The 16,029-nt window shown below is 35.8% G+C and overlaps 1 protein-coding gene across 3 annotated transcripts; it reads right to left on the reverse strand.

Moving 5' to 3' along the window:
- Positions 1-441: 441 nt before the first annotated feature.
- Positions 442-14,142, reverse strand: TMEM267 (transmembrane protein 267). 3 transcript variants are annotated; one of them, XM_069492427.1, is made up of 4 exons: positions 14,067-14,142; positions 8,370-8,745; positions 1,918-2,254; positions 442-759 (listed from the first exon to the last, which is right to left on the reverse strand). In XM_069492427.1, exons 2-3 carry the CDS (start codon positions 8,679-8,681, stop codon positions 1,919-1,921), a joined length of 648 nt encoding a protein of 215 aa, XP_069348528.1. In that variant the 5' UTR covers positions 8,682-8,745; positions 14,067-14,142; the 3' UTR covers positions 442-759; position 1,918. The 3 variants fall into 3 exon arrangements, with proteins under 3 accessions (XP_069348528.1, XP_069348526.1, XP_069348527.1); XM_069492425.1 differs by lacking the exon at positions 442-759 and having other exon boundaries at positions 1,797-2,254; positions 14,067-14,141; XM_069492426.1 differs by lacking the exons at positions 442-759; positions 14,067-14,142 and adding an exon at positions 13,652-14,045 and having other exon boundaries at positions 1,797-2,254.
- Between the last annotated feature and the right edge of the window lie 1,887 nt (positions 14,143-16,029).

Here is a 16,029-nt window from a genome sequence, read left to right on the forward strand (position 1 = left end):
GAGTCATAGTCAAAGTGAATTCCCATTCTAATAAAGGAAAGTTAGGACAACCCCCCCCCAAATGCCTATGTAACATTCTTAAATAAGGCCCTGTATTTTAATGATATTCCTTTGTTTAATATGGAGAAAGAAAAAATAGAAAGCGTTTTGTAATTTAGTCAGAAAGTGTTACACAAGATAATAGACTTTATTTCCATAGGTTTCTGAACTCAGATGCTTTTTAAAAAATCTCTATAAAGCCCAAAACAATGAGTTTAAATATAAATTTTGAAAATATCTGTAATCAAATTTACCCCCACTATATAACATTTACCATTATACTAACCAAATTTCTATAATAATTACTTTTGAAAGATAATAAATAATAGATTTTAAGATTTAATCAACTGTAAAACATAATAGATTGCAACCAATTTGTTAACAGGAAAAAAGTTACTTCTCTGAAGAGCTTGAACCTTCATAACAATTTATAGGACTCTGTTTAACTTAAGACGAAAGAAAACCTGCTGTGGATAAGGCATTGCTTTATGAATCATCCATGGTTTCTCAGAGGATAAGGCACACAGTCACTTGCATTATAAATCACAAATCTGTAAGAAAATCTGAAGACAGCAGATAGCACATATGCCACAAAGAAAAGCAGGTACCTTTGGGGTACTGACTTTAATATCAAAGTAACATGAAACTGCACATGTGAAATGTATAGCAACTAAATTTTTCTTCTCTAATAAAGGTTAATCATTTTAACAGAAGATCAACCTGAAAGAAAAAAGGAAAAGGATAAGTTCCTAAAACTACTTTATTTTGAAAAAAACGTTTTGTCTCTCAGTATCAGGCAGATTTTTAAAAATTATTTAATTAGTACAATATTTTAGAATGGTATATAAACAGACTGATAGCAACAAAAGCATAATGGCACATTCAGGAATTTACTTTAGAAATGACATTACTGGTCATTACTTTTTTGTGTGTGAATTCAAATGCTATGGTTATGATGCAAGTATCAATATTTGTTAATGTTATTTTTTAAACAAATATTTTGTTAAAGCGAATTATGTTTTTCAAAACAAACACTAACATATGAGATTCTTGGTTAAGGATACTAAAAAATACTACTTCAGCAAAATATTACTATAGCCAACATGTTTTAATAATTATTTCCTTGCTTTTTTCAAAGGCAGCTTAAAAAATTATTTCCTAAATTTATTTCTGAAATAATAACCTAGATATAATGTTAGTTACTGTCTTTGAAGGATATTATATTGATAAGATAATACTTGAAGCAGATTTTGCCAGTAATTGTAACTCATTAAACACTTTGTAAATTAAATTTCAGTCAAGGTCAACATATATGAAATAAATACATGTTAGTGTTCACTATACATCTTATTCATGATATTATTTATTTTGGCTATCTCACTGTTTCAATATCTCAAGAAAATGTGGACCCAAATATAATGCTAACTTCCTACAAATTAGTTACCCTAAAATTTGAGCTGTTTTTCATCAGGAAATGGACTAAATTAAAGGTGTACCTCCAGAAAATGAATTGGATGTCAATCTAAAAGAACTACTAGTAAAGCCAGAAAAACAGAAGCAGCAATGTAACCTAAACATTTGTACCCCTGTAATATGCTGCAATAAAAAATAAAAATAAAAATCAATAAACAGAAGAAACAATAAAAATATATCATGGAATAAATGAAACTCTAATATTGTACTAGCGTGTCATAGAAGAGATAATTATAACAAAATAATTTTTTAAAAACTTGTACACGCCTTCTGAAGAAGAGGAATTATGATATTAAATAATTAAACAATATTAATACCTATGTTTTTTAAATTCACTTTAGTGTTGGCTACCCTAAATTATCATCGTCTAAACCATCTGCTTCTCCAAGACTGCCATATGGTTACCTCAGACATCTATATGAATTCCATGCTTTGAAGACATCATTTGTCTGGTCCCTGTTAAATACATAACAAATGAACAGATGTGAGGTAAAGATGATGTGATTATTACATAAAGCCAGAAAGGCAAAGGAGAAGTTTTTCCAAATGGGCATATCCATAAGCCATGACGAATCCCATCTCTGATATGGTGTGAGGTCCAGGATATAAACAACATCCAGGGAAGAAAGCACCATGAGTCTTTGAGCTTGAAAAGGTGCATAGTAAATTTCAGGGTCAGAACCACGATGGGTATCACGGTAGAACAGTGAAGGAAAGGTCTTCGTGGAAGCGTCAAAGCAGCCTGAGGGGGCAAAGTAGTAGCTAGTATCATTTCCTTCTCGGTGAAACAGAATTTTATAAATCCTTTTTCAGATTTTAAAATATTTTCCAGAGTCTGTTGGACATGCAAGGGAAACATTTTCTATACCACCTCAGAATACAAATATCAAAATTATGTATAAAGCAAAGGAGATAAAAGTGTGAGGATATTCTTTGCATTAAAATTAAAATCAAGGTTTCAGGAACATGGTAATTTTTTAAAACGTTTCCCATTATTCACTTAGAAAAGTCAAAATATGAACATAATTTATATCCTAAATGTATGGTTTATGTAATTTGGATTTTTATAGAATTGTCTGGGGCCTCTAAGAGCATTGAAAAAAATCTTACAACCACATATAATATGTTTTAATTAATAAAGGTTAAAAAGGGGAATATTTTTGTCATAACCATTTTTCATTAGCTGTAAATACCTTTAGAATTTATTTACATTTAGAAAGATTTTATTGTTTTAAATAAATATTCTAAAATTGAGTTAAATAAATTTCAGTAAAATTTCTAAACCACTGCAAAAAAAATGTAATCACTATCTGGGCAAATAAAAATTTTAGACTTAACCTCTAAATGATCCATGAGCAAGGTTGTTTTCTCTATCTACTTTAAAGGCTAACTAGCAGCTAGATCATCTCTAACACCAAAAAAGCTGAAGATAGTGATGAATGTCTAAATCTAAATCTCCCCACATATCCTTTGCTCTTGAATCCTGTTCCTACAAACAAATGCAAAAAACAAAACAAAAAACTACCCAAAGCATATAAAAATTGTATCCTAAGACTCCAAACTAAATTAAATATCCTCTAACAACCATGCGGGAATACGAAAAAACATCTTAAAACAGAATTCAAAAATGAAAACAATGTAGGTTGAAATAACAGTTCTTTAAACTCAGTATAAGAAAAAAAGACAAAAACTATCTAATAAATGACTATCCTACAATGTTTCCAAAGGGAAATAGGTCAAATGAAAGTTTAATAAGGCATACTGAAAACATGTAGAAAACCAACCAAAAGAATGAAAATGATATGAGGAAAAAGGCTGAAACAGAGAGAAAATGGTTGAAATGGAAGATAGGCAAAAACAGAAATAACATATGTATAAAGAAGAAAAACAAAAAAATGAAATGGCATTAGAATTTAAAGCTACAGTCCAAGAAAATTCTGAAAATAAGAAACCTGAATCTATGCATTGAAAGAGCCCATATTAAAAAATTGACACAATGATAAACTTCAAGACAGTTTATTAAAACTATTACCGTAAAAATAAAGGCAAAATCCTTAAGGACTTCAAGCAAAAAGATCAAATAACTTACAAAGGCCAGAGTATCAGACTGGCATCAGACTTTTCAAAAAAAACAAAAGCAAAGTAAGGAAAAAAAGGAGCAGCATTTTCAAAATCTTCAAGGAAAGAAAATGCAAGCTGAGGATTTTATATCCAGCCAAGCCCTCCTTTAAATATCAAAGCTAAGAAAAATAGTATTAAACATGCAAGGGCTCAGAGAAAATTTTGTACCCATGCACATTCTTGAGGAATCTACAAGAGGATAAGTTTCATCCAACCAATAAATGACTGAGAAATCCTGAGCAAAAGAAGCAATGAGGGGCATTTGATATATTTAAGTGCAGGTAAAAGACTAAAAACAAAGTTAGGGAAAAGGGCGTAGATATAATCCATAAACATTGTATGTTCTGAAAAACGAGGAAAAAAGGAATTTAAAAATTTGGAGGAGAAAACAGGAGGAAAGGGAAAAGTAAAATAGGCTCAATGATTGTTGTTTAAAGTGGGAGTTAAGGCCGGGCGCGGTGGCTCACGCCTGTAATCCTAGCACTCTGGGAGGCCGAGGTGGGCGGATCGTTTGAGCTCAGGAGTTCGAGACCAGCCTGAGCAAGAGCGAGACCCCATCTCTACTAAAAATAGAAAGAAATTATATGGACAGCTAAAAATATATATAGAAAAAATTAGCCGGGCATGGTGGTGCATGCCTGTAGTCCCAGCTACTCGGGAGGCTGAGGCAGTAGGATCACTTGAGCTCAGGAGATTGAGGTTGCTGTGAGCTAGGCTGACGCCACGGCACTCACTCTAGCCTGGGCAACAGAGTGAGACTTTGTCTCAAAAAAAAAAAAAAAAAAAAAAAAAAAAATAAAGTGGGAGTTAAAAGATACCACTAAAAATTGACAAACCAGATAGTAAAAGGTTAATTAAGAAAGCAGAGCTCTGTAAGCACTAAAAAGAGTATAAGTACAAAAGTAACATTAGAATAAACATAATAAACCTCCCTAAATGATAACAGAAATTTTTAAAAATAGAAAATGACAAAGAAAATATGCAGATATTAAAATACAGTGAATATAACACAATACGCAGATCACAACATAAAATAATGGCAAATTTTACACTCAACATATCAATAAATGTGAATGGCTTAACTTACTTATTAAAAGAAAAAGATCTTCAATTTGGTTCACAAAACAAAATCCAATTATATGCTTTATATTAGAAACACACCAAAAGTAAAATGATTGAAAAAAGCTGAAAATAAAGGAATGGACAAAGGCATGTCAGGCAAATGGAAATAATAAAAAACAGGAGTTGGGATACTGATATCAGACAAAGTAGAATTTATGTCAAAAGCAATGAAAAGCCACTAAAACCCACAATTCACAGTAAAGATAAAACAGTTATGAATATCCATGTACCAAATAAAACGGCAACAACTTTTATAAAGACATAAGGAGGCACAGAAACACACTAATAATATCACCCTTGGTACAAGACAAGTCAAGTGGACAAGAATAGAAGATATAAGGTACACAGTTGATAAAATGGATCTTTTGGAACTTTACACCCTGATCACAGAGAAATACACATTCTTTCTCAAGTACACATGAAACATTTGAAGAAACTGATCATATATTAATATGGGCACAAAGAAAACATCAGTAAATTTCAAAAAGAACTATTACAAATAATTAATAAAATAAAAAGATAGAATGGCCCTTCCACCTGGAAATTTAAAATTCTTCTATTAAACAACTTTGTGTAAAAGGGGAAATACAAACAGAATTACAGAATTTCTAAAAATTAATAATGAAAAACTTCAAATCAGAAACTATGAGATACATTTAAAGTATGGCAAGAAGACTCTTTATAACCTTAAACCCTTAACAGGAAAAGTAAAATAACAAAAATAGATGAATTATATTTCCAGCTAAAGAGGTTTTGAATAAAGTAAACTAAAAATGCACAAGAAATGAAATAGTAAAGATGCTGTGTTAAAGCCATATCATTTCCATATTTGGCAATGACAAATAATGCTGCAGTGAATAACCTGTGCATATATATTTTTGTACCGTGAAAGATATATCTTTTCTTTTATGCTTTTAAGAACTAGACAGAAATAATAGTATGTAGATAGTCATCTAACAAATTAAAAGCATTCTAGAACTTGGATTAAAAGCAATATACATAGGACAACTCTAGCTATTATGACAGGAGGATTATTTCAAGTAGATAAGCTGTAATCTTTCTGATGTGAAAAATCAATTATACTATATAGAACAAGGCACACAATCATTTCCAGCACCTAATTTATGAATAAATTAATTTCAGATCATCAACAATTCAGTTTCTAATGAGTTTAAGACAACTTCTATAGATATCTTCTACATCTAAATTAATTCATTTCCTTCCACCACAGAGCACTTTCATATACTATAATAAGAAAGCTTTAGTTTGTAATCCATGCGAGTAAAAGATAAATCATAGAACTGATTGCAAAGACTGACAACATTTTTAATAGAAAGTATACGATTTTCTTTTTTTTTTATTTTTTTATTTTTTGACCTCAATACATGCATAAGTATACGATTTTCAATAGTAGGGTAGGATCAAGGAGCCTATGGTAATCACTACTTGTAAGAAAGCAATAACCTAATGCTGAGATGATTAGCATTTATGCCCTGGATATGTTTAAGGGATACTGATTCTTTACACTTTCATTTGTGAATCAACATCTATTTATATTAATAGGTGCTAAAAAAGAAACAAAAAAATTCTTGTTGCTTGGCTGATTTCTAAAATGTCAATGTAGATTTTTTTTATTAAGAGAAAAATAATAATGAAAGCAAATGGCATCATCATAGAATTGTAGAAGTAAAAATAGGTCACTGTCATAAATATTCAGTTTTGATATTTATTACTGATAATCACATACCACCTTATGATAAAAGTAAAAAAAATTTTAATACTTAATTCAAAAGTAAGGATCAATACTACCACTATGTTGTACTTTACGTACACTGTCTCCTTTAATCCTTGTAAGGACCCTATGAGGTAGGTAGTATTTTACAGCAGAGGAAACTGAGAGTTAGCGAGGTACTCACTTCCCCCATGTAGCGCAGTTAGTAAGTGGCAGACCTGGGATTCTCATACTGGGTCTGACTCTACAGCTCATATTTTTGACACTGTTGCGTTTAAATGAATTAAAGCTGCAGTCCCCAACACCCAGTCCAGGGACCGGTACCGATCTGTGGACCATTAGGGACCAGGCCACAGAGCTCCGCCACCCACCGCCCTCCTCGGTCTATGGAAAACTTGTCTTCCGTGAAACTTGGGCAGGGGGTGGGGTGGGGGTGGACGTGGACAGGAGGTGAGCAGCAAGTCAGCAAGTGAAGCTTCATCTGTATTTACAGCCGCTCCCCATTGCTCCCGGCCACCCGCCTGTGGAAAAATTGTCTTTCATGAAACCAGTCCCTGGTGCCAAAAATGTTGAGGACTGCTGAATTAAAGGATAAATACTCTACACAGCCTAAATGCTTTTTAAAATTACAATAGGAGAGTTAAATTCTATATGAATGCATTTATGAATCACATTTTTTATAATGCTTCATAGCTTATCCCAATCTCTACTAATATTCATTGTTAACTATTTACCAGGCCTTGTCACTTACCATGCTCACTTAACCATCACAACAACCCTACAAGGTAAGTAATGTTATAATCCGTGTATTACAGATTGAAGAGATTGAAACTGAAAGAAGTACTCCACTAACACCACACAACATGGATTCAAACTCAAGTCTTCCAGTTCCAATCTTGAACAAAAATGTTATGCTACCTCCACTTTTGGCAAAATATCTATATTTGTCTTTAATCAGCAATTACTGATTCTTTACTGATTAAGTTTCTAAAAAAGTAATACAACTTCTGAGAAATACCTGGTACTGGACATATAATAGGAGGAAGTGAATATTTCCCATTTGTTCAACAAATACTGACATCCACTAGGTGAGCCAGGCATCATTCTAGGCCAGTGGTGAATGAAGGAGACAAAGTCCTTGCTCTGTGAGTTTATATTTCTTTCCTGAAATGTTTATAGATCATAAACACGCAAAAGGCAGGCAAATCTTCTGACATTCATAAAATGTTATCTGAACCACCGCTTTAAGTTTAGTTCATTTGTGAGGCAAATCACTGTATAGCTAAACCCCTGAATGCCTCCATGAAATTCCTCAATTTCTCTGCCTGGGACTGTGTTCTAGCCCGTCCATTGAAATGCATGCCTTTGTCCCTAAGAGGGATTCGGGGAATGAACCCATTCAAGTCATTCCCGAGGACTGGGAATCATCTTGACGCTATTCAACTTTTACAGAGTACTTAGGAGCTGCATACTAACTGTAAAACATAAGGCATAAGGGGGAAAATGTTAAGTGTGGTCCTGAAGAAAGAACACTGATACAAAAATAACTAGGGTAGCCTGAAAACAATCCCTGGTAATTTGAACCAGTTTGCTAATACTTCCTAGAACGTGGCTAAATACACCCTCTACAAGCCAACACTGAACTCCTCAGGTACAGGTAGTGGGTCCTTGTTCTACGTGCATCCATTGTACTTTGTGATAGCGAGTAATTTGATTAGCAACATGTCTGTGTATGTCTTTATGGAAGTACTAAGTAATCAGAGTTGAATGAGTGGGCTTTCTTATTTTAAGACTAATCCTATCTAGTTCTAAAAAGATCAGTATAATGTTGCTACAGAAATTAAAGAAAAGATCAGAAAAATTAAACATATATGCTTCTTACCTTCAAAGACAGGGATCCAGCTAGAAAAAAGTGGTCTACATCAATAACAGAAGCTAAAAATCCAGCTAAAATGATTTCCCCAAAGTCAGTCTTCTTCTTGATTCCAATGACTACTGCCCATGACCACATGCCAATCATACAATGTACTGCATTATCTGAGAAGGCGCGAAGCCAGTCATTCTGCTGAACTGTGGAAAACTGAAGGAGTCTGTCAGCTACAAGGCAAAATATCCCCAGACCAAGGCTGGAAACAAGGGATTCAGTGCTACAAGACTGGAGTAAAGCATGGGTTTTCTCAGTCTCAGATGCCATATCTCAGTACAAACTAAAAGCCATCAGGAATGAATAGTCTGTTCTTGTTTACATTCCCAGTACCCTAAAATAGAAAGGAGAGAAAAATATTATTGATGATTATTCTCATATTATATTTAAACAAAGCAATATCAGCAATAATTTCAGAAATATAAAACCAAGTTGTAAAAACTGACATCTCTTACATGTGATATATAAAATGCCATATAGCCCAAGGATAATAGATTAGCTTTGGAGGAACAATAATTTATATGGTAGTACGTATCAAGGAGAATTTCAGAAAGCCCACTGACTATAATCTATTGCTTTGAGGTCATCAAATAGTTCTCTCAGCTGTATGTACTACATGGTAGTGAACATCCATTGTGTCTATATACTCAACAACTACTTTCCATACTTCTGACAAGTTTCCCTTCCTTTGAGAAAACTGCTTATCACAATACCTAAACTCCAGAGCTGACCAGTTAGTTTCCTGTCTCCCTACTAACACTTTTTAATCTAGTATGAGGGTTACCCAGGCCGGACCAATCCGACATCTTTCCAAAACTTTCCTTAGTGGAGGTGGTGGAGAAAGCTCCTTATTAAGTCCTTGGGTCCAGTCTCTGAGGTTCTCAGAGCTGCCTTAGACATCGAAACTCACCTTTCACTTCTATAAACTACCCCAGCATTTCCTAATAAATCCCCTTTTTATTTCTGTTGCCTCTAATCAAAGAACCTTAACTGATACTCAAAGGCAATCATAGTTCTGTGCTAAGTTCTTACCTGACACAGAATATTGAAATTATTTATCCAGTTAATCAATATTGTGTGATACTTGAAGTTTTTTATTTTATATTAATGTTTTGTTTAATTCTGAAACTAAAGAATAACTTAATGATTTATTGAGAATGACTCAATTTCCATTCTGCAATAAAACTGTCCATGGTTTATTATACATATTCTAAAATTGAAATAAAAATTCAGAGGACCTAGAATAGGAAAACAACTTTGAAAAAGAACTAAAGTGGAGAACTTAACACCACTTGATTTCAAGTCTTATTATACAGCTACTGTAATCAAGACAGTGTGTGATATTGGTATAAAGATAGACAAATAGATCAACAAAACAGAATAGAGAGTGGGATCAGAAATAGTCCCACATATACATGGTCAATTAATTTTTGACAAAGGTGGAAAGACAAATCAATGGAGGAAGAATATTCTTTTCAACAAATGGTACTAGAAAATGGAATATCCATGTGCAAAAATAATGAACCTCAATCCATACCTTACTTCATATACAAATATTATCTCAAAATAGATCACAAACCTAAATGTGAAACATAAAATTATAAAATTTCTGGAAGAAAACAAAATATTTTTGTATCCTTGGGTTATGCAAAGAGTTCTTAGATACAACATCTAAAGCTTGATCCATTAAAAAATTGATAAATCAAACTTCATAAAAATTAAAAACCTTCTGATCTTTCAAAGACAATGTTAAGAGAATGAAAAAACAAGCCATAAACTGGGAGAAAATATATGCAAATCTCATATCTGATACAGGACTTGTATACAGAATATATAAATTCTTAAAACACAGTAATAGAAAAACCAACCATTAAAAAAATGGACAAAAGATTTGAAAAGGTACTTTACCAAAGATAGTATACATATGGCCAATAAGTACACAAAACATGCTCATCATCAATTATTAGGGAAATGCACTTTAAAACAGCAATGAGCTACCAAACACACCTATTAAGATGGCTAAAATTAAAGACTGACAATCCCAAATGTTGACAAAGACGTGGAACAAACACAACTCTTATACACTGCTGGTGGGGATAAAAAACAGTATGACCACTTTGGAAAAATAGTTTTCCAATTTCTTAAAAAGTTAAACATATTACTACTGTTAAACCCAGTCATTCCACTCCTAGGTATTTTCCCAAGACAAATTAAAGCATACATGTATGCAAAAACTTACATGTGAATGTTCCTAGCAACTTTATCTGCATTAGTTCCAAATGTCTATCAACATGTGAATGGATAAACAAAATGTGGAATAAAAAGAAACAAACAAGTGATACACACAAAAACATGAATGAATTTCAACATAATTCTACTAAGTCAAAGAAGCCAAACCAAAAAAAAAAAAAAAAGTACATAGTTAAAACCTATAGTACAGTAAAACACAAAGGGTGAACCCTAATGTAAACTATGGACTTCAGTCAACAATAACGTTATCAATATTGGTTCATTAATTGTAACAAATGTATCACATTAATGCAAATGTTAATAATGCGGGAAATGTGTGCAGAGGCAAAGGGAGTATATGAGAACTATCTGTAATATTTGCTCAGTCTTTCTGTAAACCTGAATCTGCTGTTTAGGTTTATGAAGTCTATTAATTTAAAAAAATTAAAAAATAAGGTCTATCAATTTTTAAATTAAATAAATGAAGCAAATATGGAAAAATACTATAATCGTTAAATCTAAGTAATAGATGTACTGTAGTTCTTTATACTGTTCTCTACTTTTTTGTATGTTTGAAATTTTCATTTAGAAATGTTTTTAAAAAGAGTATATAGTATGATTCCATTTATATAAAATTCTAGAATATATGAACTAATTTATAGTGACAGAAAGCAGATCCATGGTTTCCTGGGGACAGGAGAGGCAGGAAGGATTAAAAAGGAGCATAAGGAAAAAAGCTTCCTTTTTAATCCTTCTTGATTATCTTGATTGTGATGATAGTTTCATGGCTCACAGTTTCATACATATATCAAAGCATATCAAACTATATTTTAAACATATACAGTTAATTACATATCAAATTATACTACAACAAAGATGTTAAAAAGTAGGAAAATATACTTTATTGATAATAAAAATAGCAGGCTTTCATGAAAATGTATGAGCAAAATGAAAAATCAAAAGATTACTTCAACTATGTACATGATGATCCAAATTTAAAGATCTGACAAAGAAAAACTTACTGATTACAAATAACTGTACCATGGTTGATGAATAGAAATACATATACATAATGGGGGTGATACAAATGGATTTTATAAATGAAAAGCATAAAACAGCCTGCTTGATGAGAGAGGAACAAAAAGCTCACAAGTGGGGCCGGGCGCGGTGGCTCACGCCTGTAATCCTAGCACTCACTCTGGGAGGCCGAGGCAGGTGGATAGCTCGAGATCAGGAGTTCGAGACCAGCCTGAGCAAGAGCGAGACCCCGTCTCTACTAAAAATAGAAAGCAATTATCTGGCCAACTAAAAAAAAAAAAAAAAAAAACATATATATATATATATATATATATATATATACACACACACACACACACACACACATACACATAAAATTAGCTGGGCATGGTGGCGCATGCTTGTAGTCCCAGCTACTTGGGAGGCTGAAGGCAGTAGGATTGCTTAAGCCCAGGAGTTTGAGGTTGCTGTGAGCTAGGCTGACGCCATGGCACTCACTCTAGCCTGGGCAACAAAGCGAGACTCTGTCTCAAAAAAACAAAAAACCCAAAAAGCTCACAAGCGAACTAGGAAGCAGATCCTTCAGCCTCAGTCAAGCCTTCAGATGCCTGCAGCCCCCACCAACATCTGGACTACAACTTCATGAGACCCTGGGCCAGAACCACCCAGACAAGCCTCTTCCAAAGTCCTGACTCACAGAAAGAATGAAATAATAATTGTTCACTGTTTTAAGCCTCTAAGTTTGGGTGTAATTTGTTATACAATAATAGGTATCTAGAACAGTACTGTTTCTGTTTTTGAGAAAGGCATAATTGTGGTTCCAGAAATACGCATTTCTGGCATCTACTCCACTCTAACTATTGGTGCAGATATTAAACATCTCTGGCTTAGATTCTGAGTACGAGAAAGAGAAATTTACTAAATGTTCTTCCTCTATTACTTATTGTCTCTGATGAGGACACCTAAGTGTACCCATTTTTCTTCTTAAACCTTTTTCTTTCCTTTTCCACTTCCCGTTCCTCCTCCTACAAATAAAATGGACTCCTGAACCTCCTAAACTCCTAAGCTTTAAGTTTATTTCACAAATTCACTTTTGTTGGGAAGTTTCTATAATTTCCTTTTAAACTTGTCATGCATAAAATCTAATGTGCTTAAAGGTGTTTCTTAAATATTTCATTCTAATAATACGGGGGGTAAGCATTAAGCAATCCCCAGCCTATAAACTAAAGATATTATTTGGGATGATTTCTCTGAAGTAACAGCCATATAATAAGTTTCTGTGACTTGCAGGAGCCACTTCCTGTCACACCCATCCCCATTATAGCCAATGCCATTAACTATGGGGCCTGCAAGTTATACATAGTAATTCTCCCTTTCCTTAACTCCACAAACACATAATTAGCTAGTTACTTTAATTATATGCTATCATGTATTGTTTGCTAATAATCTTTCAGACATTATTTCTGTCAAAACAAATAAGAGCTGACAAATTCCCAATGCAAATTTCATCTTTTGCTTCAACCTTCCTGGTTCCCCACCAACCTCACAAATTATTTACAAAAACCTGAGGTAAAAACTCGGTCCTAAACCCAAAACTGCCTTTATTATGCTTTATCAATAAGTCCTTTTCACTGAACTGTAGTTGCTGTGAAACTTAACATATTTAATTTCTTTAATGGTAAAATACCAAAAGTAGATGCCAAATATAATGCAAAAATTCTTTCCTTAACTGGCAAAGAAAGGAAGCACAAATCCTATTCACTTTCACTGAAACTTTTTATAGCCAGCAGATCTCTGTATATAAAAATGTTTAGTTCCTGTACAACCATTACTAACAAAACATACAATTCTAAATACTACATGTTTCAAGTCTCAGCAAATTCCCAAAGACATCCTTTTCTGAGACTGGTGCGATGCAATAATTTTTAAAATGTCATTTTAAGAAAGGGGGCAGAAAGTCCTGGTATCAGCAGGGAAGAGACCATGTCACTTACAGCAGTCAGGCCTCTAGGCATCCGGGGCGAAGGACTCTTTTATCTGTTAGGGATGGCAATGGGCTCCTCGGGCATGACCCTCGGCACTCTGCCCTGGGCCAGGGAAACGCCAGGGGCGCGAAGCCTAGGCGAGAGCTGGGTATCAAGGGGCTCCAGAAGGAAGGCGAAGCCGGAGGGCGGCGCCAGGGCTCCTCGCAGACCCGGAGGCCGCTGGACCGTGCCAGCCCACAAGTCACCCACGGCTCCCTCGCTCCGACTCCCGCGTCCTGCCCTTCCAGCATGCCCCCCCGCCCGCAACCCGGGCATCGGACATCAGATTCAGGTGGTCCCCGTCTCCAGCCAGCCACCTCAGGACGCAGTTTCACGGCGTCCACTGCGTCCTCTCCCACCCCTCGCAGCGCTCAGCCGTACCCACCCTCGGGTCTCAAGGCGGAAGCCAGCAGCGACGCGAACAGCGGCCCCGCCTCCGTCCTCCTCCCTTGGTCATCACCATAGAGACGCCGGGCACCTGCCAGAGCGGCTCCTGCCCGCAGCGTCGGCCGAGAGGACGCCGGGATACGTGTCTCCCTTCGAGTGGAAAGCGAGTGATGCTGGAGTGCTCTTTGGTTGAGTGGGTAGGTGCCTCCAGCTCCCCTCCGCAAAGGAGACCTTTGGGACGTCGGGGCGAGAAGAACCTGAGGATTCATTTCTTGGCTTAGTCGCGTTGTGCAGCACACTGGGCCACTGGCATCCCGATGGCACACCCAAGTGGCGGCCAGGAAGCTGCAGACCAAGAAGTGGCCTCACCGAATGTTGGACACACGGGCCTTACTTCCTGACGCTGGAGCTGGGAGCCACGGGCCATCGGGGGCCTCGGAGGTGTAGAGATATTCCCCACTCCCTTCATGAATCCTTCAGGGTGGGCGACAGAGAGTTTTTCACGAGACAGAGGTATCACGCGACCTCACGGGCATGAAGCGCCTAGGTAGCGCTTCACCGCCCCCTTGGGGATTTTTTGATGATTTTTTTGCCACTATGCGGGCGGATGTTGGTGGCCTACTCTTCCTTGTGGACAGCGGTAACACGGCTAGAATACTTGGTCAAGACTACTAAATCTCAGGAGTCAAAAAAGTAACTGCATGCAGGGTAGTTTGACCCAATTAACGGAACTCATAAGATGGTTTGTTTACTGGGACTGTGGCCAGGTCCCATCCCGTCTCTGCCTGGGAGAGGTGGCAGCTGTCTTAGCACCAAGGAGACACCTGGCTTGACATTTGGCTTTAGGAAGCACTGGCCCAAAAGAAGAGGCCCAAGGAGGAAGATTCTTTCTTCCCCTTCCTACCTACAGTTTATCGAAACAAGTGTCAGATGGAAAAAAAGGGCAGCAGTGGGGTTATATAGTTGACGGAGACAAAAACAAACAAACAAACAAAAAAACCCCAGGAATCTTCAATTTCAAGCAAACCCAGGCCATTCAGAGAACCTCATAATTTCTTAATCATAGAACTTTTCATTGCCTGTTACACTCTTGGTTCTTAGCCTATGGAAAAGACTCAACTGAGGGGGGAAATTATGCACATTTTAACTCCCATATTACTTAAAAGGTAGTTGCAAATATCACCAAATATTATATATTTACAAGTTTGAGTGCTTTTAGCCATGTTAAGGGCAAATTTTCTCTGGATGCAGATAATTTAATGACAATTTGTCATAACCCTTATGGCGGCATGGTACCAAGTCTTACCATCATCTGGGCCTCCTGGAGCTATTGAGACATAGATGGCTTCCTACAAACCAAAACAGAACAAAACTGTTACAGTTCTTTTCTCTGTAGTCAGTCTATGGCCCAAGGGCACTGCTTGATTTATACAACACATACTGAGTGCTGTGTGTGCTACAGAGTGACTTTATGGAGCTCAAGTTCTAGTGAAGGATATAGATCACAAGGTTATGAACAAGCTAGATAGATTGTAATAAGTACTAAGGAAATAAATGGGGTGATGTAACAGAGTTGGAAGAGGCTAACTTTAGTCAGGTAGTCCGGGAGGCCCCTCTGAGGAAATGATACTTGTGCTGAGACCTGAAATTTGATGGAGTCCAGTGTGAGATGAGCTGAAAATAAAAAAGGGGCACTGTGCCTATTCAATGCACTATTATCACTCCTGATCAACTATACTCTTTCTTTTCTGTACATTCTTTTCTCCTTGTTCCCTCTGTTGCTGTTCCTCTTTTACGTGAAGAGTTTGGTCTTTTATAGAAATCAGAAAATTGGAACATTTCTGGTTGTATTTGGTGTAATCTTGAAGTCTTTTAGATGTGTGGTTTTGTTCTTTCCTAATAAACAAGGCTGTAATAAACAGCACTTTTGGTGAGATAATTTCTCTTAATTTCACACACTT

This window comes from Eulemur rufifrons, chromosome 17 (genome assembly GCF_041146395.1).
Source record: "Eulemur rufifrons isolate Redbay chromosome 17, OSU_ERuf_1, whole genome shotgun sequence".
NCBI classification, from domain to species: Eukaryota; Metazoa; Chordata; class Mammalia; order Primates; family Lemuridae; genus Eulemur; species Eulemur rufifrons.